Raw genomic sequence first — 25,251 nt, forward strand, 5'->3', positions numbered from 1 at the left:
CTGGAGCGAGCCCTCTTCGGCGCCTTCCTGCGGAGGCTGGCGCGGGCGCCCCGCGCGGCGCGGCCCGAGGGCCTGTGGCAGAGCTGCTTCCTGCAGGGCCCGCCCGGGCCGGCGCTCTGCGTCCTGCTGGAAGCCCTCGCCTCCCCGGGGTCAGTCCGGCTCGGGGCGGGCGGCTCCCGCGGGCCCGGCTCTGGGGCAGGGGCGGGCGGCGCGGTGGCTCGGAGAGCTGAGAGGGGCCCGTCCTCCTCGGGGCTGTCCCGCGGCGCCAAAGGCGGGGGTGAGGGCGAACCCGCCCCGGGGCCCAGCGGGGAGTGAGCGCGCGGGCGGGGGGATTTGGGGAGGCCGTGCTCTGCCCGCCGGCCCCGAATCCCGCCGGCTCACAGCCCCCGTACGGCACCGCGGTCGCGAAGCGGTCTTCAGCCGTGCTCACTGCGGTCCTGGCGTGCCGTGAGCCGAGGAGACAGCAGAGATACCGAGGGGGTAAAGCCGCTTCGGCGTGGTTTTGGTTACAGCTCGGCGGGGCTGAGCAGCGGGGCTGTAACGGTGAGGCAGAAAAGCGGTAGCGGGCGGGGCTGTTCTTAGCGGGGAGAAGGGGCAGGGCCTGACTGCCGCGGCTGTCTTCCAGGCCCGGCGCTCAGCCGAGGGAGGTCGCGGCGGTGCTGGAGCGGTTCCTGCGGGAGGGACGGGTCGCGGCGCTGATGTGGGAGCTCTGCCAGCAGCAGGCGCAGGCTGGCCCGCCCGAGCTGCAGGAGGCCCTGCTCGGCAGGGTCGTGTGTTTGCCTGAGCATGTGAGCAACAGACTCCAGGGGGAAACCCCGCCGGTGTTCCTCCCACAGAACTACTTTCCTCTCCTGGGCACTGCGATCGTCCAGGTGCTGCAGAATATCTCCGACTCTCTGAGGGGTAAGGTTGCAGGAGAACTGTGCTGTAGAGACAGCTCTTCTTCAGAAGCTTGTTGTGCCCACACCTCCATGGCTGGTGCTTGAAATGCAGATAATGTGAATTGCAGAGCCTCGCGTGTGTCCTTCAGGCTGAAGTTCATTGGGCTTAAAAGCATGAGATACCAGCAATGAGGAATATGGCTGAGGCTTCTTAAGCTCCCACTGGAAGCTGCAATCCTACAACCTGTTAAATGGCGTCATCTGTTGCCAAAGCTTAATAGCGGTCACTTGGTCTCTGCTGAAGTAATTGTGTAGAAGATTGAAATGCTGCTGAATGAACCATTGTCACCCTTGAGTTGAAGTGGGACTGACCTACTTTAGTCTTCTGTGTGTAAATAATACTGGGTGCTGTTTTGTGCCTGAAGGCAGGTGGTGGAGGGAGGAAGAGACGGTGCTTGAAGAGAAAAAGTTAATCTGTGTTTCCACGCTTCAGTACTCATAGAAGCGTGTGTACCTCCTTCTGAAGGTTGGTTGGGAGGATGTTGGCGATGCTGTTGTTAAGCTTGTGTCTGTTTTATCCCAGGTGGCTTGGATTGCTCAATCTCTTTTGTTTCTCATGTCCTGGGGAAGGTGTGCATTCATGGGAGACAAAGTGAGTGGTTTACAGTACTATTTTGGGGAGGGGGAAAGTCTGTTTTACCATATTTGCTACAGAAGGATGGCTGCGATGATGATCAACAGAGAGAGTGGGAGACTGACCAAGTAATGATACTTTGGGGGTTTTGTGAGTTGGGCTGTACAGGCTGCTCGCTGCTTTCTGCGGCTGCTCAGCTACGTATCTGATGGATGTCGATGTGTAACTCTCAGCTCATGTGAGTGTGATCTGTTCTGCTCTCAAACATCGATGAGGTTATTAGCTTTCTTATCCTGCCATCTGGGGCATAACTATTAAACGCTCTTGTAGCATTTTTCATCCAGTGGTCTGAAAGTGCCATGTGAATACCAGCATAGCGCACTGCCCGTATGCAAGAACCCTCTCATGTGAGTAGTGTTCAGTCTAGCTTTGCTTAGGACTTTGAAGCCACTGAAGGCAGAAGCAGTTAACAGGGCTGGGGAAGAAGAGGAAAGATTTTCTAGCTGTTTCCTGTGGTGAGGAATACTTGCAAATTTCTTACGCTGCTTAGATTCATTCTTACCACAGGAACAATTTAGAACTGCAAACCGTATGTTGTATTTCTTCATCTTGTAAGGATCTTGAAATTTGTGGGCTGACCTTGAGTACTGTTGCACCGGTGCTGTCCATCCGGTGTATTTACCCGTCTTCTCTTCCACTTCAGAGGAAATTCTGAGCGTTTTGGTACCCCGCCTAACGGATCTCACCAAATCGGACTGCATCTGGCAAAGAATATGCTGGCGATTGGTTGAATGTGTGCCAGACCGCTGGATGGAAGCAGTGGTCCTTGGTTTTGTGCAGACAACACCCGGGTAAGAACTCTACTTTCCTCCCTCATCTAGAGCAAAAGCTGGAGTTTCTTCACAAATACTTGCAGAATTGGTTTCTGAAAGATGTTGACGTGTGTGTGTGCGTGTTTGTGTAGGCGGTTTCTTACAGTGCCGTTTCCTGAGGGATTCTAGGGGTAAAGTAGCTGATTGTTGCCTCTTGGAACTTGCACCATTCCTGAAAGATCTGTGTTGTGAAATGTAGTGAAAAAACAAGTGAAAACATTCTTCGCAATTACCAACTCACTCTTAAAAATTTAAGATGTTTTAGAGGCTTTGTTGCAAATAGCTGCTCACAGAATTTCCTATGATTAGTGGCAGCATGACCGTAATTATGTGGATTCCTAATGTTTTGCTGTTGACCTGTCTTGTAGGGCAGATGTCTTGTCTAGGTTGCTGGGGAACCTGGTTGTGAAAAACAAGAAAGCTCAGTTTGTGGTGACGCAGAAGGTGCTGCTCCTGCAGTATGGCCACACGGTAAGGACTCTGCTCTGAACAGCGGTATGGTAACGCCTGTTTTTCCCAAGTGCCAATGTGCTTTTTAGCTGAGCTCCAGGTCTCGTTGACTGAAGATTTAACTTGTCATCTTGAAATCAGCCCTCAGTCTCTCCACATATACCTGAGCTGTGCAGCTGTTCACTTACATCCCCTCAGCTGAATGTAACAAAGAGGGAGTGGTGAACATTGCTTTGAAATGATGGGGTTTGTGTGCTCTCAGGGTTGGTGGCGATTAGCAGAATTACTGTGCTCTTTCTCTAGAGCCAAATGGTTATTTAAACATAATTTCGGTGTTCTGGGGAGCTGGAGACATCTAGTTAATTTAGAATCTGAGAGAAGAGACTCAAGAAGCCATAACCCACCCTCAGCGATAAGAATTAGATTGAAGAGATGAGACAAGGATTGGGATTTTTTTTTTTTCCTGTGCACCTAAGTTTGTCACAAGACGTTAGGAAGTGTGCTGAGGCTAGTGGTGTTGTTGTGAGGGATGTTCTCTAGACTTTCTGTGTTCCATGTTTACCTGGGAATGTGCTGATCTGGTTTTGAGTGTAAAAACGCTGTATTCCTATCCTGGTTTTGGTGGTTTTTTTTTTAATTTTACTTACTTTTGTGTCTCTGAATGTTGTCAACCAGTCCCTTAGAATGAAAAGTTTAACATAGTAAAAATACACACTTGTCATTGCTGGGTGACAACATAAAGCCCAGTTAAAGCAAGGCTCATGGTTTTCATTGCAGACTGCAGTGGTGCAGAATCTCCTTGGCTACTTGTCCCTGGACAGCCTTCGGCGTGCCTTATTGATCAAAGTAAGGTTAAGTAGCATCACTGGTGAGGTGTCTGATGGAAAAAATTCTACTGTGTGAGTGTGCGTTTATGTGTCTGTGGGGTGCGCAATTTTGGTACTTTTCTAAGACACTTCCATGAGAGTGAGGGAAGCCCTACTGTATCACAAGTAAATTGTGATGTACAAATCAAAGACTTTCTGCACTGCTGGCATTAGTTTTTCATATTTAATTGGTAAATTGTCTTCCAAGTAGCAAAACTAATGAGGTTTGGATTCCGACAGATGTCCCATGTCCTCCATGCTTCTCAGCTTCCTCTGTCATCCCTGTTTGTGTGGCTGGGCAGATGGCAGCAAGTGATGAATTTGGTAGAGCTGTCTGTGTGCCAGATGGTTGGTGCTTCATAATCTCTCTCATCTACCTTGTCCTCAGTGGGGGTGCAGATATTTTCCCTCTCCAAGTCAGCAGGGTGATGGAATTTCTATGAAATTTGTTTCTCTGGAAATCTTTAATGTTTTGTCTGGGATTTTCTGTTTGGTTATTTTTTTCCTTTTTTCCCCACTGCTTACATGTTATTTTAATTATCTGGAAGTACTGGCAGCTATATAGGATTGGACTAAAAGCCTGTAAAACCATATATCATACTGGTTTTTGACAATAATATGTATTGCTCTGCGTATAATATTTATCACTTGAATATTAAAAAAATATTTTAAAATGTATTAAACGAAGGTGCTGTGGAGTTCTCAGTTGGTCAAACACACTTTGGGCCCCAAAATACAAAGTTGGCTCCATTTGTAGGGAGTGTAAAGTTCACTGGGAAGTACGAAGACCAAAGGGCCATCAGAATACACAATGTATGAAAGCGCGTTTCAAAAATGTGCTTCAGAAACAAGCTTACTTATATGTAGAAAAGATCCATTTCAAGCCATCTGGAGTTCTCTGGTTCAGGTGCTGCAAGAACTCTTGGAGACCTGGGGCAGCAGCAGTGCTGTGAAACACTCTCCGCCTGAGCAGCAGCAGTACATTAGCAAGGCCATCCTTATCTGCCTCTGCCACCTGAAGGAGCCTGAAATCGAGCGCTGCAGACAAGGTGAGGCAGTGGAAGAAGCAGAGGTTAGATTTGCTGAAGAGAAGGTCTGACTGTGAGTAGAAAACTGTCTTGTTTTGATCTATGAATAAATGAAATTGTCCCATCTTCATCTTGGCTAACAGGGTAGCCTGCTGGAATCCTCTTTTTCTTTAGCCCTGATACATAATTCCAAGTGCATAGCTTTAAATTATGAAATTGGAGAAGCATATTTTTGAACTAGGATTCATACTTGAACAGTGATTTAGGAACCCTTAAGTTTTGTCACAGGAAAACAAGGAATGTCTCTGGGACTGGTTAGAGGAATGGAGTGATTTGCAATTCATAGGCTTAGTGTTGGAGCATGAGTAAGGCTCCAAAGGGGACACCAGGATGAAAAGCAGTTTGGTTGATCTCTGACTATCCACATGCATTGCTCCATGTCATTCTGCTGCCCTCAGTGTGAGATGAGTAGGGCTAGTTATCAGCAAGGACCTCCCATTCTGTATCTATACAGTGCATAACACGTTGGGGTTCTGGTCTAAAATTTCTGTTTCTGTTGCAGTTAAAAAAAAAAAAAACAAAACCAAATCTGTCCAATGTACAGAGTTACATCTCTGTGTTTGTGGCTTTTGTGGCGGGAGAAGGGCTGACTTACAAAACCTATTTATCTGTTTCATTCTAGAATTAATTCTTCTTTAGCTGAATGTGTGACCTGTTATTTACTAACAGTACTGTAGTTTTATAATCTGTTTTTTGTTGCAAAGTTAAGCTGTTCTGAGTTGAAGGAGATCAGTCTAACAGCAGTAAGCCTGCCTGGTGAAGCTGGCAACCTTCATTCTCTGGGCTGAGAAATACTGATCTTATCTGCCTGTTTCATCTTATCTAGGTGGTGAGGGAAATTACTCCTTCCGTGTACTGGTTGTACTGGTCAGAATTTGTAGCTTCCTCAAAACGTGGTGTTTCACTCAAATGACTTTGAAGCACTCAGAAAATGAGCTAAAGATTGACTTGACTTACCATCCTTTTTTGTTTCAGTGAAAACCGAAATATGCCAAATTTAGAATGTATTGTAACGTCTCGTTGACTGCGTACCCCATGAAAGATCATGGGTTTATTATATTGGTGCTGAAGTGCAGTGCTGCCATTGCAGAAAGAGAAGTCACAGTTGCGTGGGCCCATCCTATCTTTCTGCCCATTATGGGGTGGTGAGTGGCTAAAGGTGCCCTCTCAGGGAACCAGCATAAAGATAGATGTTTGTTTCTGTCATTGTTTCGTGCGCTGTTTGATTTTTTTTCAGAGCTTCTCACAAGCATGATGGAGGGTGTGAAATGCCACTTGGACAGCAATCTGCCACAAATACGGCGTCTGGGAATGATTGTGGCAGAGAGCATTAGTTCAAAAATAAACAGTGATGGGCCTGTCCTGAAGTTTCAGGTGAAGATTACAATGAAATTTGTCTGGTGTGCAGGGCTTAGAGGAAATAAAAACTTTAAACCAGATGATCCAGGGCATTACAGCAAGTTCTAACACTTACTATCTGGAAATAAGGAGAGGTGGCAACACTTGCAAAAAGAGAGGATACCTGTTTACAAAAAACAATTGTATAGAAAATAGCCAGGTGGTGAAGAGTGACCTTAGGAGTGTAATCTGCTGACAGAGTTCAGAGTAAATTGATGATAATAAAGGACTGCTAGAGGATTATTGTATTGCATGAGGGAATCGGAATCTGACCCATGGAAGTTGAGACGGAACTTCAAACCTAAACCAGTGGTGAACGTTCAGTCCCTGACACAGTGGAAAGACCTGCTCTGAGTTGAGATTTTCAAGACTGATATAGGGATATATGCTCTGCTGTTTCCAGAAGAGTTTATAAGAATTATGTGATTAAATCACATTAATTCTTTAAAAACCTGCATCACCCCTGGTGTCGCATTGCCATTTATTAAATGTTGTAAAGATTGTAAATAACATCCAGGCAAGGTCTGATCAGGTACTACTGTTAACTATAGGGACGAAGATTACATACGGCACAGGTCGCTGTGCGGCAGAAATACATTACTGCTGGCAGCACAGTGGTTGAAGCCGATGGGATTTGTGTGGGTTCATCTGCTCATGATTCAGTCTTCATTTGCACACAGTAGAGGGTTGAATGTTGAATGCTGGGCGTATTTGCAATCAAACAGAGTGCACTAACAGTTACTTTGAATGTCTAGTATGAAGAAGATGATGAAGTAAGAGAACTGAAGTCCCTTCTGCTGCAGACTTCACCATCCTGTGTTGTCCCCAGCCTCCCAGATGATGTGTAAGATATTGCTACTATTCGTCGTCTTGTCGTCTTTTAGCTCTTCTCCGTAGCTCTTTTTGAGTTACACACTAGAACTGTGGACAGTATTCAAGATGTCTTACATATTCTTAAGCATTATAATGCACCTTATTCTTACAATGCAGTGTAGTTATGTGGAATTCATAATTCAAATGGTAGGATGTACTAAAATTGCTGGTTTGATAGCTGCACGTGGTGAAACCATGCTGCAGGTTTTAGGGGTCGTATGTGCCCCTGTGTAGAATCAAATGAGCCTGTCTGTTCGCATCTGGGAAATCTGGTGTTTGGGCCATATGCCCCCAGCCCATTCATCAGTAACAAAGAACTAGCCCATCTGTCAGTCTAAAGACTGGTTCTTTGGTGCTCTTAACTTCCTCGGCATCTGCTGAGGCTCCATGAAACACTTTGTTTTATCAGCGAAGGAAAGAAGCACTTGATGTTGTTATTAGCAAATGAAGCTGTCCAGCACTCCAGTGAAATACAGAAGATTTATTGCTCCCATTTTAGGGGCAAAATCGGCATAGACAGCATTTGAGAAGCAGAGATATGAAAGGACAATGCCAAAGTCCACAGAAATAGGTACAGAGACAGAAAAACATTTCTCCGTTGTTGTATTCATCCCACATAACTTTAAATACAGTGCAGGCCAGTGTGATTCAGTTATCACAAAGAAGTCGTTCCTTAGCACTCCTAAGTACAAGTTAGTGCAGGGAGAACATAGCAAATTAGCTAGCTTAATTTTTGTTACCTGTTGCTCTTTTGTTTAAGAGATTCTGCTTCTCTTCTCCCCTCCCCCCGTTCTCCTTCCCAGGACTTTGTTTCTTATGTAGACCAATCTAGGTGGGAGACTGCAGCAGAAATAATAGTCTGCCATTCTATTTAGGTGGCAAGTGTTAGTGTGTGGATAGTTTCTTGCTTGTGAATAAGGACTGTTACTTTATTGGTTTTAGTACGTTTGTTCCTCACAGCAGGAATGAGAACGCGGGTGCTGCCCTGCCGTTGGTATTGGAAAGTAACAAGAAACCACATCCAGCAGCCCCTGTGATGCCAGATGAGGAGTTGGATGCTGAGCTTGACAGGTATGGGGCAAGAAACTGGTAGGAAATAGAAAATAATGTCAGGTTCTTAAGAGCAGATGTGGGGAGAAGGGAGCTGTTGGTAGCTGCATTTCTTGGCAAATCTTATGCTTTCTGACCTTGTTCAGCTGAATGGTATGCAGCAGAGTTGGACTTTGTGTAGGAAGTTGCATGCAAGTATGTTGGTCAATAATTTGAGCAAAGCCCGTGTCGTGTACAACCATTGTATTGATTCTGTTTGACTTAGATACATGAGTCCTGGAATCGTGGATATATCTACCCATTTTAATAGCAGACCTGCCTTATTCTGTCACTTTACCAATATGTAAAGAAATCTCAAGAATCAGCTTCTAGTCTCTGGGTCACCTGACTCCTTCCTGCACTTGACCAGGAGATCCAGTTCCAGATCTGGTCACAGAACTACTCTTTCACTGAGCTTCAAAGTAATTTGTAGAACTTCCTAAGGAGCGCTTTCAGGTCAGGCTTCAGCAGTGCTGCTGGATGATGCAGTAGTGACAGTGTTACAACAACGTATGCGCTGGTTCTTTCCTTTTTGTGTGGATAGCTGGGGAAACGAAGACTGTCTATCCTTCATAGACTAACTCCTGCTTTTATTTCTTTTACAGTGATGATGACCTCATCCCTTATGACATGTCAGAGGATAAAGAACTAAAGACTAAGGCTCCTGTGTATATCCGAGATTGTATTGAAGGTAGGAGGTTTTGGACTCAGCCTTTACCTGTTTCTTACTGGTTTTGGGAGAGTGGTCTCTCTGTAGGTTTATTTTTTCTGAGCTAATCTGAAGAAGCTGTAGGATTTCAGTAGTCTGGGCTCAAGTGTTGAACTGTAATTTCTGAGTAATTTCAATTTAGTTCGTAATGCCAGTCATGCACTGGATCAGTGATACCTGTCTATAACAAGGCGAACTGTTGGCAAAATAAAGTTGGGGGTATGTACCCAAGCACAACTGTTCTGTCAATAGCTTTTGTTTGTCTTTTGATTACATTCAGTCCTGACAGGATCCGAAGATGTGGACAAGTGGGAAGCTACAGTCAAGGCTCTTGAGAGCTTGGTTCGAAAGAATGCAGCAGCAACAAGAGAGGTGAAGCAGTATGAGCTGAGTTAACAGTGGGCTGTAATACAGGACTATCCCTTTGCCCTTGTGAGGAGACTGAATGTGCCAACAGAGCAGCAGGCTAAGCTAATGTGTACCTGGATTTAAAACTTTCAACTTGGGAAGGGAAACAGAAAGAAATAGTTGCTTTGGAGATGAGGCTACGGAGCACAAAGGAGCAAAGAAGCAGGCAAAGGTGCTGGCAACAGTATGGCATTTAGCAGCTCCAGCGCTGGAAATGATATGCGTTGCAAGCAGAGCTTGCCAGTAACATGAGGAAGCAGGGGAGGCTCCATGCTTTGTGCCAGGCTGAAAAAACATCAGAAATGCAGTTTACAAAGCAGCCACTAATTCCACAGACCAATTGATTTTAATTTTGGATTTAATTGATTTTGAATTGAAATTAAATTTAATTGTTGTTCATCAACAAAAAGGGTTGTAAAATCAAATGTGTTTCCCTATTTGCTTGTACAAGCATAGTATCTTCCTGAGGGAGTAGTTGGATTGGACTGATCAAGATGAAAAGCTCAGGTGAGAGGAACTTGAGACAAGGTCACTGGTCTGACGAGTGCTCACCACCACTTGTGAGTGAATTCCTGCAGGCCTCTGCTGAGAAGGGGAAGGGGTGTAGCCTGGTAAGCCATGCACAGTCTGCTGCTGCTCATCAGACGTGTTACTGAGCTGGATGGGCTCTGGGTGTGGTACTGTACCCTTTAACCCATCAGTTGTAGTGACAAGTCCTCCTATATCATGATGCCACCGCTTGTCCAGAAAGCCAAAGTGCGTGTGGACACAGAAACTGGCGTAGGGCTTTGTTCAGTGTTTTGAGAAATCTGTTTTGATGGCATTTTATGTGCTTTCATTCCCTCCTAAGTAATGAATATGTTGCCTGTATTCCATACCCTCATTATGTTTGTTTAAGTATTAGAAAAGATGTGAGAGGAAAAAAACAATTTCAGGGATTTGATTCCTTTTTTCATATTTTGAGCAGGTTAGCGTGGAACTGGCAAAAATATTATTGCATCTGGAGGAGAAGACCTGTATTGAAGGCTTTGTGGAGCTCCGTCAGAGAGCTCAAGTAGCTGTTTTAACCACAGATCCAATACCTGTGAGTCCCTCTTACTGCTTTCCTTTTTCCACTTGCGGCACAGGCAAAAATTTAGACAGCTGAAGTCTCTTGCTAGCTTGATGGAAACAGCTATCAGAGTGTGGTAGAATAGGTAGTTCACGTCTGACAGCATTTATGCGGAGATGGGCTATGTACTGAAGAATCCGCAATGGCTGGCGGAAACAACAGGAAAGAGAAAACTCTGTCACAGCTGTAATGGACTGGAGGAACTGTTTGGAGGCTGTTAGTATACCTGACAAGGCAAATTAGATAAGGACCTGTTGCACTGAAGGGGAGATTGTTTCACGTGGAAGCTGGGGCACAAAGGGCTTCTGTATCAGAAGACTTGACTGGTGATTATAATCATAGATTCACAGAATGATTTGGGTTGGAAGGGACCAACCCAAAGAGATCACCTGCTTCCAACCCTCCCTGCCATGGGCAGGGACATATTTCACTAGATGAGGTTGCTCAGAGCCCCATCCAGCCTGACCTTGAACGCTTCCTATGATGGGGCATCCACAACTTTTCTAGGCAACCTGTGCCAGTGTCTCACCACTCTCACAGTAAAGAATTTCTTCCTTGTGTCCAATCTAGATCTATCCTCTGTCAGTTTAAAACCTTTACCCCTCGTCCTGTCAGTACAGGCTCTGGTAAAAAGTGTCTCTCCATCTTTCTTGTAAGCCCCCTTTAAGTACTGAAAGGCTGCAGTAAGGTCTCCTTTGAAGTGGCAAAGCTGCCATGGCAGTTGTTTGGGTACCTCTGCACGGGAAGAAGAGAAAAATGGCAAAGTCTCGTTTGTTATTTACTTCCTTTGGGACAGTCTGGAAGTGGAAGTGTCTGAATTTCCCCTGTTTGCACAGCGTGTCTCTTCCCTTCTCTTGGAGGCCTGTTGTTAACTAACAGGAAGCAGGACTTCTCCTGAACTGGAGTGCTTTTAGAATTAGTGGGAAAGTTGCTTTCAGCCTGGGTTTGTGTTCATCGCTGGATTTTTCTGTACAGGTAGCAAAGTACTTGACCTCCCAGTTCTACTCTCTGAACTACAGTCTTCGTCAGCGCATGGACATTCTCGATGTAAGTGCCCTTCTCTTCACTTTCAACTTCCCTTGCGTCTTCGTTGCACCACTGCTGCTTCCCTGAGATATAGTGGGGGTACCTTTAATTCCCCGCAGGAGAAGGCAGAGGCATGGGAATGTATTGCACTAGTATTTGTACCTGGTGTTCCACTATTTTTTGTAACCCTGCTGCACTCCAATTACACAGTGATCCTTCCCCACAGAATGCAAAACATGATGGTCATTTACCTAGGAGAAGCCACCGTTTCCTAACATGTCATCAGTCCATTATATCTTCACTTTTTGAAAGACAGAAATCTGCCTGTGATGACTCCTACATAATTTCACTTAACTGTGTCTGAAGAAGGAGCCACTGTTGACTTTCAGGGCTAAGTGACCATGCGTTTGGTCAGTACCTCAGAGCCAGCTGGTTGTCTCGGGGGTCAGTTACCTTGCTGTTATTCATTCTAAGCCTTTCTGCCTTGCTGTTCCTATCAGTCTGGGTTCAGGTAACCGTTGTTGTTGTTCTCTAGTACAGGGATTACCCCTTGTCCTGGGTTCGGCCAGGACAGGGTTAATTTTCACCAGCATCCAGGAGGGAACACAGCCAGGCAGGCTGACCCAACCTGGCCAAACAGTGCAGGGTATTCCATACCATGTGCCGTCATGCTGGGTTCTGGCTGGGGGGAGCGGGGCGGCGGGAAGGCAGTTGTGGCTCAGAAGCGTGCACAGCAGCGGGTGGTGAGAGTGGCTCTGTGGGTTCTGCTGTTTGTGTTGTGTATTCTCCTGATCGGTATCGTTGTTGTTACTGTTTCCGTTGTTTGCTGTTCTGTTAAGCTGCCCTTATCCCGACCCACCAGTTTTTGCCTGTTTCTTTCCATTCTCTTCCCCACCCTAGCAGGGGGGAGGGGTGGCAGAGCGGCTGCGTGGCCCTTTTGTTGCCGGCCACAGCCAAAACAGAACACCCCTTTTTAACAGAACCCCCCTCTTTTTCATCTAGGTATTGGTTTTGGCAGCTCAAGAACTGTCCTATCCCAAACCCCATGGGAAGACCAAGCATTCTGGTGCCCAAAAGCCTTGTATCCAGCTCCTCCCTGGGAGTGACAGCTCTAAGGACTGGAGAAGAATTGTTGATGAGAGGATCAAAAGCAAGACTCGGAGATTTGCTACGGTGAGACCAGGGCAGAAACAAACTAATGTCAAATCCAGTAAAAATAGGGATGCTAGGAGTTGCTGCAGTTCTATCCAGAAAGATCAAAATACCTGTGAAATTGGGCCCAATCCAAAGGAAAGACTATACACCACTCAAATATAAATTTAATTAGTATCTGGGTGAATCTTCTGGTGCAGTGCACCAACTCCTGTAGTCCTCTCCCAGCAGGGAGAGAAGAATCACAGAATCACAGAATAGTAGGGGTTGGAAGGGACCTCTGTGGGTCATCTAGTCCAACCCTCCTGCTGAAGCAGGGTCACCTACAGCAAACTGCACAGGACCTTGTCCAGGCGGGTCTTGAATATCTCCAGAGAAGGAGACTCCACAACCTCCCTGGGCAGCCTGTTCCAGTGCTCCGTCACCCTCAGAGGGAAGAAGTTCTTCCTCATGTTCAGACAGAACTTCCTGTGCCTCAGTTTGTGCCCATTGCCCCTTGTCCTGTCACTGGGCACCACTGAAAAGAGCTTGGCCCCATCCTCCTGACACCCACCCTTCCGATATTTATAAGCATTTATTAGGTCCCCTCGCAGCCTTCTCTTCTTCAGGCTGAACAAGCCCAGCTCCCTCAGCCTCTCCTCGTAGGGGAGATGTTCCAGTCCCCTCATCATCCTCGTAGCCCTCCGCTGGACTCTGTCCAGTAGCTCTTCATCTTTCTTGAACTGGGAAGCCCAGAACTGGACACAGTACTCTAGATGAGGCCTCACCAGGGCAGTGTAGAGGGGAAGGAGAACCTCCCTCGACCTGCTGGCCACACTCTTCTTGATGCACCCCAGGATCCCATTGGCTTTCTTGGCAGCCAGGGCACACTGCTGGCTCATGGTTAACCTGCCGTCCACCAGGACACCCAGGTCCCTCTCCGCAGAGCTGCTCTCCAGCAGGTCAACCCCAAGCCTGTACTGGTGCATGAGGTTGTTCCTCCCCAGGTGCAGGACCCTGCATTTGGCTTTGTTGAACCTCATCAGGTTCCTCTCTGCCCAGCTTTCCAGCCTATCCAGGTCACGCTGAATGGCAGCACAGCCTTCTGGTGTATCTACCACACCTCCCAGTTTGGTGTCATCAGCAAACTTGCTGAGGGTACATTCTAACTCTTCATCCAGGTCGTTGATGAAGAAGTTAAACAAGACTGGGCCCAGTACTGACCCCTGAGGGACACCACTTGTCACCAGCCTCCAACTAGACTCAGCGCTGCTGATGACAACTCTCTGAGTTCTGCCATTCAGCCAGTTCTCTATCCACTTCACCGACCACTCATCCAGCCCACACTTCCTCAGCTTCCCTAGGAGGATATCATGGGAGACTGTGTCGAAAGCCTTGCTGAAGAATAATCCTTGAGCTCCTTGCCTTGCATTGAGTGATAGTTGTTACTGTTCTGTGCTTGTTCTGAGCTTGTCTGGCCGCTGCAGGGAGCTGTGACTGCACCTCACAGATCCCAGAGTCTCCTCCATCAGCCCAACTGCCTCTGGGCTGGACTTTGTCAGCCTTCCTATTTTTCAGGGAGATAAATTGATGCCAGTTTCTTAGTTCCCAGAACTCCCTGTGGTTCATTCTGGAGAAGCTTTCCTAAACACCTTTATCCCTTGCGTGTTGTTGTTTCTTATATCTAACCCAGCAGCACTGAGCTATATTGTACTGAAATATTTAGATGTGTGAGAGGATCTGAAGTGGGAAGTGAGCCAAGAAGTCTGGAGACTAGTAGTTGTAGGCCAACGAGCAAGCAGTGGCTGACAGTGGGATGGCTGCAAGGAACCTGTAGTCTTGACGGTGTCCTGTAAAGTGGGAGATTTGGGTGCTGCATCTTGTGTCTGGACTTCATTTTTCTTTTGGACAGGGTCAGTCTCAAATGGAACTGGCTTCTGGCCCAAATGAGTTCAATTCTGTTGCTGGACACTTCTTTTTTCCATTGATTCAGCACTTTGACAGGTGAGTGTGAACACCTTGGGATGTGGGCATGGCGGCTGCTATAGTGAGCCTTTCTGCTGCTTCTGCTTGCCTCAGAGCAGCAGGCTAAAGCCCAGAAGCTGTGTGGGAGTCCAGTGACGCCACACTGATGCCTGGGTCGTGCATAAGGCTTAGAGAGGAGGGGTCTGCGGTCTCTTGGGCTTACCCTATGAAGTTGGGTTGGGCAGAAGTATGTAAGACCTTGCAGAAGTGAAGAGAACATTATGAAGAATAACCTGTCAGCAGGTACACAGGCGGGTGATTTTTGGCAGTACCAAACCAGTTGTTTTGGCTGACCTTCCACCTTGGGAGCTTCACACAAAACTGCAGAACTCAGACTGTGGTCTTTAACCAAAGTTAACTCTGTCTCCAGTTTGTGCCTGTTACCTGGACTGGTCCTTGTGACCATGTTATACGACACAGTTTATTATCAATCACGTAACCCTTTGCTTACCTAAGGAAGACTAATTGATTCCATGAGAATCAAGATTCATGTAATACCAGTCTTAATGGTTTGTTTCTGGTGTGGCTTTTGCATGCATGTTCTTTCTAAGTAAACCCTGTTGGCAGAGTAAGTGATACCTGCTGTAAGAGGAGAGGATATTCCCGGTTTGGGAGCAAAGACGAGAGCAAACATCCTGTGGCCTGTGTCAAACTGGGAATGACTGTGTAGTGACCGTTGTCGTGGAGATTCAGGCTTGTGTGGACAGTTCGCCCTGACTGTTCCAGTGGTGCACTGAGCAGCCTTTTCATTGCTGCAGGACTGCGTATCTTGCATTTGCAGGCCCTTGACAACATTTGATCTCCTGGGGGAAGATCACTTTGTCCTTGGAAGACTGGTCCACACTTTAGCAGTCCTGATGTACTTGGCTGTCAACACTGCGGTAAGACAGGCTGCATGAGCTTGCAGATTGCCAGAGAGACTTCCAGCCTGGGAACTCAGAGGTGCTTTCTGAAACAGCAGTGTGCTCTGGGGCCTGCTACACTTTAGACTGTCAGCAAGTTTAAGTCCTGTGTGCTGAGAAGTTGCAAAAAGGGCTGAGAAAAAATGGTCAGAAAAGAGAGATGGGATTCAAAACACCCATGTACTATCGCTTCCTTCTTCTGGTAGAAAAACTGTCAACTTCTGTGGGAGGCTGGGCACATCATTTGACTTTACTGCCTGAGTTTCCTCATCCATAAAATAAAGTTAATTCTAACCCTGATCTTCACAACAGTGTTATCTCAAGGTCCAGTTCTGTAGGGCCGTGTGACTGTGAAGGTATTCAGTGTTTCTGTCATCATCCTTTTTGCAGGCAGTTACTGCAATGGGAAAGGCACTGCTGGAGTTTGTTTGGGCTCTACGTTTCCACACTGACTCGTGAGTTGTAGTTGCATGTTTTAATTTTTAAAGATCAGCTGTGAGCCAGTCACCAGCCATGGTTTGTCTTTGTCCAAGACTAGCACCTAACTGAGAGTGTCAATGACTTCATGCGTTAACTCTATTCTCTCTTCCAGCCTTGTGTTCTTTTGACTGAGTATTGCAAGAATATGTAATGAAGCCATTGCTTTAATGTCAGACCAACATGTGAACTTGGCTAGTGTCTTGTAGGGTGGAGGTACAGTCATTACCTACAGAAACCATGACAAATTTCTTGATCAACTATCCATGTGATAGTTTCATCTGTGTTTACTGAGGGAGCTCAGAAAACTTTAGATTCGATTCCAGCATTCAACTCTGGAAAGAAATTAAGACATGTAGCCAAAATGCTGTAAACATCCCATTTCTGTTTTGATCTCAGACTTGTCCAGGACTCTGAATTACGCTAGACTCCCTGCACCTTAGCATGGCAGGGGCTCTGTATGTGAGCACTCTGCCAGCTGGTGCATGATTACACTGCTGATCAGCAGGAATACGGCAAAAGTCGTCATAATCACAACCATTTGTAACTGGACAAGCCCTAAGGTGAGGAAATCAAGGTAAAGGCCAAAGCTGCAGGCTCTAACCAGTTCAGTCTTTCTCCAACAGATATGTGCGCCAGGGTCTTTTGTCTTGTGTCTCCTCCGTGCTCCTCAGTGTCCCTGCGGAGCATCTTCTGGAAGATGTGACAGAAGAGCTTTTGGAGACTCAGTCCTGGCTGGGAGGTAAGATGTGGTGGTGTACCCCAGTGTTTCTCTAATTAGTGGTGCAGTCTTTGTGCACCATCTCTTTATTTGGGACGGTAGCAGTAATGTCATAATGTTGTGCACCAGAGATTTGCATGATAAGCATATTTATCACTTACTTGTAAGTTTAGGGCAAATACCAGACCACACTGTGTGCTGTACAGATGGATTACTGAGGTATCTAAAGCGTAAGCTGAGAGCTGCGTATGGCGTTTCAAAGTGTGACTATCCTCACCTTACAGGCCAACCAAAAAATTCCCAAGATGTATTATGTGCCCCCTTTCTCTGTCTTAAGCGTCCAGCCACCCACCTCATGAAGCCACAGAGAGTATTGTCATATTGCGTATTACATCCAGTGACTTTGACCAGCAGTAATGTACAAGGCTTGTATGACTCGTTTACACCACATGCACAGAAGATGGGTTTCATTAGTGTTAAAAATAGGAGGAAGAAGAGCACGGCCCCATATCCTAACTTCCTATTGCGGATGGAAAGAACAACCTATGAAAGACAGCAAATGATTTTGCATGCTGCGCCCAACACACCTTACATCAACACAGGCTGTGTGTGGGGTCTGGTAGGCTGGAACTGCACAGATTGGTGGTCCGGTACTGCAGTGTGCTGGAAGTACAGGAGGAAATAATGCTGTGTGCTTTGTAGCTCTGAAGCCTCCACTGTATTCTGAGTGGATCTCATGTGACTCTCTGGGTTGGTTTCCTTCACCATTCTCACTCTTGGTGAGTTGGCTTCCCACAGGGAGCAGGCAGGAAGCGATGCTGACACAGCCGGCCTCTGATCCTCGTGGGTTGTGGAGCTCTGTGCCCTTTAAAAGGAAGAGAACTGCCCTGTGGGGCCGAAAGCTTTACTTTTCCCATGACATGGTGTGCTCTGAGGAACCCGCTTGGCTCTGCAGTTAACACTGCTGTTACCAAGTAAAGCCTTTCCAGGAATGGTATAAATGTATTTTCAGCATGAGGGTCTGCGTAATCTGTTTTTAATTAGTTATTTTTGGAAGGAGGATAACGACAGAGCTGGTAGCATCTTTTTCTGCCTGTACGTAGTGTAATAGCTGTTCTCTTTACACGTCGTGCTTTTGCATGAAAATTGCATGGTAGATCCTGGTGGGAAGGAGAGCAGGAGAAGATCACAGTTGTGTGTATCTTCTCTGTGTGGAGAAGGGGAAATTGTTGTAGGAGCCATTCAGAAGCCTTAAAGACTACAACTCAGCTCCAGGTCTGGTCAGCTATGATTTAAGTGCAATTTAAAAGGGTTTCTAGAGCAGCTGCCTGAAACACAACAGCTTCTTGGTCTATGCCTTTGCTATTTGTTGTAAGACCGTTGGTAGAACAGCTGTCACAGGGAGGCGCTGGGCTGCTCCTTGCTGCTCCAGTCTCCACTAGAGACCTACTTTTGTGACTGAGTCACCGTTTTGAGCTAGCAGGCTTGCTGTTGCTTCATAACTCTTCTAGACGAGATTTGCAAGAGGTGTCATGTATTAGATATACTGCTGTGGCTGGGAGAAACGACAAGCTCTCAAGCACGCAGGCCTTCTGTTGGCCTGCCTAATGGCCAGGAGAGGTCACCACTTTGGGTTTCAGCTTAAAGCATCTACATTTCTCCTGCTATGGCTAAAGCACAGCGAGGAACAGTGGCTAGAAAGTGTTATCCGCGAAGTATTTAGTAAAAATCTACAGATCTGGTCCAGGTTGTTGTTATATCACAGGCTATGCAAATTGCTGTAGTTCGTCATGTGAATATGACTGACTGTTCCTGCCCCTCAGCCTTTGGGCTGTAACTAGAACTGTTCCCCGTTAGAAAGCATTCGCAGTATGGTATAAGAAACTACTTCAGTCACTGTCACGGTACTGTCTACTTAATGGATGCTTTGGGACATTTCAGCTGGGGAGAGAGGCTAGGATCCACCCTGCACTTGTCTGTCATCGCCTGTAATGTCATGCTCGACCTACTACTGAGTAGCCTAATCTTTCCCAGGGGAGGGAATACCTAAACATTTCTAGGAAGCAGTTCCTTTGATTCCTCAGCAGCTGCCTTTGAGGGAATTCCCCACCCCTTACAAGTGCTGTAGAGCTATGTTGTAGATAAATTTGTTTTATGTAAGGACCTGAATGATGCTCTGGTGCCCTGTGCCTCCATTTCAGTGGCAGGAGTTCAAGGTCCATGCTCATGGCAATTAGAAACAGTGCCAACATCAGTCTCTCAGCTTTTGAGCTTGTACTGATCTGTCTTGTAACCTCCCCCTTTTTGCCGTCTGTAGAGGGAGTATGGAAACACCATCGTGAAGCTCTCCCTGAGGTTATAAATAGCCCTACTCCATCTGAGTCATGTGTTTGGGCTGACAGCACTGGGCTCCGAGCACACCACTCATGCGTACAGGATATCCTTACGGAGACGCTCTGCTCTTCCAGGCTCCCCCTGCTCAGACATCCTGCGTGCATCCTAGTTTTTACTTTGCAGGCCCATTAAGGGCCCCTGAAATAACAGCAGCTGGAAGCAGTTTCACGCCCTCCCTTACATGCTGCATAATGTGTGGAAGAGCTACTGGTTTATCAGAATGGAGAACGTGTTGAGGTTTCAGGGCCTGCCTCTTTCTTTCCCTCATTTGAAGGGCAGAGTGAGCACAGATTTCAGGAGGGAGCACTGAGCATTTGTTTAGATTGCAGGAATTGGCAGAACGGAGACTTCAGGCTTTTGAGTAAGTGGATTTCTAATTGTAAACTGCATTCGTGCTGGTAGGTCAGCTGTAGAAAGGTGCAAGTAGGAGTTCTGGCATGGAGTTTTATCCCGTGGAATGCAAGGTCAGTCAGTTTCTGTAGTGTTTTGACCCAACTTGACAATTTGTTTCTGCTACAAGAATGAACTGAGCATTATTACATGTGACAGTGAGGGCTTGGCTAAACTCGTGCTGCTTAAGATGATCAAGTTTGGGCATCTTTGCCTTTGGTCTAACATAATTCCTGCGAGTGCTGATGCCCGGCCCAGACTTAGCTGCGTTTGCTGCTGCGTTTAGTGCCGTTCTGTGATGGTCGGTGAAACAGCAGAGAAGTGCTAGGTGAAGAGCAGTTTCTCCCATTCTCCAGCTAACAGTGGCTGCTTCTTTTACAGATGTGGTGGAGAAAGATCCGGATGGGGACTGCAGGAAGCTGGCCTTGCAGAACTTGCTACTAATGGAGAACCTGAAAAAGAAACTCGAAACTGTCCCTTCTTAGCTGAAGGGCAGAAGAAATGACCTTTACCTCCTACTCTTGCCAGCTGAATGTGTGTAGGCTGGGGCCTCTTCAGCAGTCACCTGGCTGGAGAAGAGGAAGCAGGGGGGAAGGGTGTAGAGCTCTAAGCCAGTGAACCTGACTTGACATCTGGACTTTGTAGTGGAGGCCAACTGAGTGAGCTATTGCTATCCGGTACGGAGTGTACAGATGCAGGAAGGTAGGCTAGCACTGCCATCCTCCACACGCCTCCCCAGCCCCCACCCCCCACTATTTATAACCTTGGCAGGTCTGAGTGCTCTGCTAAAAATACAGGGAGGATCTCATAGCAGCATTCTTGTCAGAAAAACAGGAGGGCTGGAAAGGGCCACTTACTCTCAGGGCTAAGTCTATGATGTGCTCATAACAGAGGCTCCTGTGTCTTCTAGCAGCCAGTGTTTGGTGCCATAGTTATTGGTCTGCTGTCCGAAGGGGTGGCGTGGTGTAGGGAATGACACTGCTGATGAGGTGTAAGAACTGAATAGCTACCCTGAAATTCTGAAAAGGTGCCAAACCTTAAAGGCCTGAGCTAGAGCTGTCCTGTGGTTAGGCAGGAACAAAGCAGGAATTCTTCTTGTGTAGTCTTAGTACAGAAATAATATTCTATTAAAGGATAATTAACATCCAGATTTTGATCTTAAAATCTACCCCCACCCTTCTTCCCTGAAGCATATAATTTAAAAATTACTCACCCCAAGTTTTGAAGCAAGTGAGAAAATGGGAAAAAGAAAATCATCACTCTAAGCAGAAGGCCTAGTTGGTATGAAATGTAGGAGACTAACTTTATAAATACACCTTCGTGGGGCAGGTTAATAGGCTTAAAGGTGAGGAAAACCTTGGTTGCTTACGTTGGGCTTCACTTCTCATGGTCCTACTTGCGCCGGGGAAGAAATTTGCATCCTAAAATCCAACTAGTCTGGTACAGAGTAGCTTGACATAACTGTGGTGTTTGGAAAAGAAGCTTCATGGTGAGAAAGAAGCTTCACGTGCTCAAAGTGACCCAGCTTGAGCAGGGAGTTTCGGACCAGATAACCTCTGGAGATCCCTTCCAGCTCATTCTGTGATTCTGAGGCTCAGTCCAGAGTTTTGTAAGTGGTAGCGCTAGCCTACCTGACCTGTGATGTATTTAAATACAAAAGCATTGGGTTGGGGTGGTTTCCCTTCATTCTGCAATAGGGAATTAGTTTGACTTCTACCCAAGCTCCTACCCAAACGAGACAGAGATTGTTTTCAGAACTTCTGAAAACTTCTAGGGAATGACAACTAAGTGAGCACCTTAGCAGACCAAAGTTGTACTTGAAAATTTTGTCAGCTCAGGAGTTTCCACCTCAGTTACTAGATTCTTTTCTGTGCTTGGAAAAAGGCCTGAAGTTACAACACAGAGCTCTTGTTCGTTCTGCTCCGCCCCCCCCCCCCCTTCGAAAATTTATTAAAATACTAAAATCAGCTTCATTGCTTCATTACAGGATATAAATGTGAATCTTTTTTATGTAGTGTTTGAGATAATATATCAAGTTCATTACTGTTGCTCATACAGTCAAGCATGAAAAATAAATTTCTTGGTAATAACCAAAAAGCCTTGTGGCAGCAGCATGGGGACTGATACATGACCCCTAATGAGGACAGAATAAATGACCTAGTATTAAAGTCAACTTAGCATTTGGTAAGTGCAAGTTGTCAACAGTCCTCTCCCTCATCAGCCACTTCTTCTTCCACCTCCTTGTTCTCCATACTGCTGTGGCAAACTTGCTCTGGACCCAGGGTTCGGCTTACAGGAACGCCTGCTCCTCGGTGAACGGCCTCAATGGTCTGCTGCGTCATGTAGTAGCTCAGGTTCATGGGTGGAATTCTTTTCTGCATCTCCTCCAGATAGCGGTAAGCCTGAAGTAGTGCACAGGGGTCACTGTTACAGGGGGGAGTACTGCTTATAAGAGTCGCAGCCAAACAATGAAAAGCATCCACCCCGAGTGCGTGGCTGAGCTGATGACAGGAGCTCGGTGTTGAAGGGTGCTAAACCCTTAGCCAGGAGTTGTAGCCTTTGCTAACATGATGAGCTTTCCTAGTGACTTGTGTCAATTCTGTCTTTTTCAATTTAAAAAAGAAGGGGGTTCAAAGGCTGGCTTTACATTCTCCTGGTGCTGAAATAGTGTCAAAACAACACGTTAAAATAAGGTTAATCAGCACAGCTGGAGAAACTAGCGCTTGGTATCCTTACGCTTCATAATAGAGCAGGTTACAGTTTAGTCCAGGTGCTGGTGTGTGTGGCACTTCTGCCCTGACGAAGTGACTCACCATTTCCTCAAATGATGGCAATTTCAGAATTTTCTTTCCTGATTTGGCCAGGTGGCAAATGAAGTACAGTGTCATTGCTGAGACGTGCACCCAGACAGGCCCTTCTGTTCTTACCTAATAATTGGGAATGTTTAAGAATCCACTACTATTTATGCTCTGTGTCCTGTGAGCTTTCCTCTCTTCAGTCCCATAAAGTGAAAAATACATTAGTTTGAATATAGTTCCTGAGGTCTACCACGCCCTGCAGAGCAGCTTAACACCTGCAAAGGAGTCTCTACTATGGAATGTCTTCCTGCACGAGATAACCATCCTACACCAAGCTGCACTGGTGTAGCTAAAATATGGGCTCTGTAGATTGGAAGAATGAAGAATTGACTTACGGTGTGGAATTCTTCCACTTGTACGTAATGTTCAACCAGAAATCCCAAGACATCACCATGACGGATGGCATTGTCAAAATCTTGTTCAGCTAGGAGGAGTTCGCACTGTCTGACTGCTTCTTTGGGATCTTCAGGGTAAACTCTAGTAAAAGAGCAAAAGGAAACCATTTACAGTCTGGAGGAGAGCATTCAGCTTGTCATGTGAAGAACAGGAAGATTACTGTGTTGTTTCATAATCGTCTTTCTGACAGAGCTACGCTTTCCTCAGTCAATGCACTTGCTTGTATTTCAGGTAACCTTGTTGTCTTTAATGTCAACAGCACTTTTAAAAATTGCATACAGGTTTCCCTGCTAGAAAAATGTAATAGCAGCTTTTAGAAGCAAGTCTGCAAATTATTTATTGAACAGTAAGTTCTAGTACAACTTTTCTTGTATGTTATTTCTGTCATTAGCTTACATACTCTGAATACTACAGCTCACCTCCGAGCGTGGATGAATCGCTTAATCAGGGTCATCCTGCTTTGCAAATTCGCTAGTTTGCTTTCCTGTTCCAGAGGGCTTCTAGCCTTCGCTTTTGAAAGACACTTATATGCTTCTGTCAGTGCTCCTTGTGCTTTCTCATAGTTCTGATACTCATCAATTTCTACCTGCAAGAGGAGGAATGAAAGTCTTGCTCCAGATCTAACAAACCAAATGCCGTCAGCAGTCGCAGAAGGGGGATGTACCTGAGCACACGCATCATAGAAACCTGCCAAAAGGTCAAGGGCCCTTCCTTTGGTGTAGAAGCTAATGATGTTCTTCATAATCTCAGGGTCCTTACGCCAGTCCAGTGATTGTAGATAGTTGGCTGCCATGATATAAATCTCCCTCTGTCTGGAGACTCCCGCAAAGAAGACAATCTTCTCGGTATCTCCAGATTTCAGCAGTGCCCTCATAGCCTAGCAATGGAAAGGGGGGCACAGGGGAAGAAGGGATAAAGTATCATTGTGAATGCAAAAACACAAGCTATGCTAAGGTGGCTAGGAAGCCTCATCTGGATACTCTACTGTATGAAGACTGTTCCAAGATTCACTTAAACACTTCTTAGGAAGGCAAGAGGCTCACCCTCTTCAGCGTTTTTCACTATGTATCCCTACCTTTAACTTGTTTCCTGCTTGAGTGTATTTCTTGGTTGCCAGGAGGTAATTGCCTTGTCTCATGCAGGAATCTGCAATTTGCTCCAACAGCTGTTTCCGGGACTCCTCAGAGAGGTCCTTGGAGTCCTTAGGGACCGTCATCTTCTCAGCAATCTCCTCTGTGATGGTCAGGTTCTGCTTCAGGCAAAGCTGCAGAGCTTCATGGTACTAATAGAAGGGAGAAGGTAAACACTACAGCGATACTTCATGTTGCTGGTGGTGTAACCTACAGAAATTAGCTATATGAAGGCACAAATGTAGATGTGGATGCTCTATCTAGAACGCTGTGCGTGTTAGCATCCTGACATCAGCACCTGTTCAAGTCCCTGCTGTCTCATTTTGTTTGCTAAGAGCGTATTTGTTCTTCCATGAAGACCATTGATTCTCACCTGTTTTCTTAGAGGACACTAGTGTGGCAGTAAAGATTCAACCCTTTCATCTCTTTGAACATGACCTTCTCGGAGACATAGAAGTCGGATTTATTAGGTATGGTTGATTATGTTAAGGTTTTCAGCAAATACAAATAAAATAAATACAGGCATTTGAAAGATTTGGTTAAGTATTTTGCTACTTTGCATATAGGAACAAATTACGAGTAGGATGTACGATAGTTTTTAGCCCAGAAAAGGGCTGCTGCACCCCTGCAAAACATGGAAGAAAGTAAGATGTAGGAGCTCATTACAGAGGACTGGGTTTAGGACTGCTTTGGTATCCAGCATTTCGGTTAAGGCTAAGCTGCCAGCACAATAATAAAGGCAAGGTAGAAGTGCGTAAAAGTTTGGTGAGAAATGATGCGCCTTAACTACACTGGTATGACAAGACGGACAGCTTTTTTTTTTTTTTTTTGACTGATGATGTTATAATTTTCCTGTCTCCAAATATGTTGGTTTAGAGAGTAGGAGTTTTTCTAAGATTAAAATCTGCAGGTTTTAAGCCAGAAATAAGACAGAAAGTCAGAAATCCATTTCTAGATTTGAGCCAGTAGGCTACCACGCCATGAGTCACTGGAGTGAGAGGAAACTTGAAACCTTAAAATGTCTCCTCATAGCTGTTTACCAACAAAGCTAAATGTATGTGCATGCACGTACAGACCTGTTGTGCTCCTCTTGACCTGTGTGCGGAGGGGCCAGAAAAGCTGGTGCTTACCTTCCTGGCCGTTAGCAGCAACTCCATTGCCTTGTCGTACTGAGCGTGTTCAATAAAAAAATCAGAACAGCGGGCTAGCAGAGCTGGGTCTGATTTCTCATCCAGGTCTTCAGCAATTAGCTGTAGGGCCCCAAACTGCTGTGTGGCAAAGGCTAGCTCTAGTGCTTTGGAGAAGTGTCCTGCCTGCAAAATTAAGAGCCATTACCCACCATGAAGAAATGACTAATAAACAGTATGTATAATAAAAACTACAGTTGATTTAACATTCCTCTGCTGCAGGAACTGCTTCAGT

General features: G+C 46.1%; 2 protein-coding genes across 5 annotated transcripts in view; one reads left to right on the forward strand and one right to left on the reverse strand.

Annotated features, from left to right (window-relative positions):
- Window positions 1-68: 68 nt before the first annotated feature.
- Window positions 69-25,222, forward strand: TELO2 (telomere maintenance 2). 2 transcript variants are annotated; one of them, XM_075436236.1, is made up of 20 exons: window positions 69-149; window positions 626-903; window positions 1,465-1,533; window positions 2,219-2,366; window positions 2,756-2,858; window positions 3,615-3,683; window positions 4,611-4,752; window positions 6,029-6,165; window positions 6,945-7,033; window positions 8,023-8,133; window positions 8,757-8,842; window positions 9,141-9,232; window positions 10,236-10,352; window positions 11,355-11,426; window positions 12,408-12,578; window positions 14,449-14,540; window positions 15,343-15,442; window positions 15,854-15,918; window positions 16,567-16,682; window positions 19,827-25,222. In XM_075436236.1, the coding sequence occupies exons 2-20, from the start codon at window positions 699-701 to the stop codon at window positions 19,928-19,930; spliced, it is 2,088 nt and encodes a 695-aa protein (XP_075292351.1). In that variant the 5' UTR covers window positions 69-149; window positions 626-698; the 3' UTR covers window positions 19,931-25,222. The 2 variants fall into 2 exon arrangements, with proteins under 2 accessions (XP_075292351.1, XP_075292352.1); XM_075436237.1 differs by lacking the exon at window positions 626-903 and having other exon boundaries at window positions 100-149.
- Window positions 21,644-25,251, reverse strand: part of IFT140 (intraflagellar transport 140) — an 88,762-nt gene continuing 85,154 nt past the window's right edge. For all 3 annotated transcript variants that reach the window (XM_075436235.1, XM_075436234.1, XM_075436233.1), the window contains 6 exons: window positions 24,960-25,142; window positions 23,775-23,981; window positions 23,364-23,576; window positions 23,119-23,285; window positions 22,639-22,780; window positions 21,644-21,847 (listed from right to left, as the gene is read on the reverse strand). In XM_075436235.1, the coding sequence (XP_075292350.1) occupies window positions 21,644-21,847; window positions 22,639-22,780; window positions 23,119-23,285; window positions 23,364-23,576; window positions 23,775-23,981; window positions 24,960-25,142 (1,116 nt within the window). The remainder of the gene's footprint in view (window positions 21,848-22,638; window positions 22,781-23,118; window positions 23,286-23,363; window positions 23,577-23,774; window positions 23,982-24,959; window positions 25,143-25,251) is intronic.

The sequence above is a fragment of the Opisthocomus hoazin genome, chromosome 15 (genome assembly GCF_030867145.1).
Source record: "Opisthocomus hoazin isolate bOpiHoa1 chromosome 15, bOpiHoa1.hap1, whole genome shotgun sequence".
Classification (NCBI taxonomy): domain Eukaryota; kingdom Metazoa; phylum Chordata; class Aves; order Opisthocomiformes; family Opisthocomidae; genus Opisthocomus; species Opisthocomus hoazin.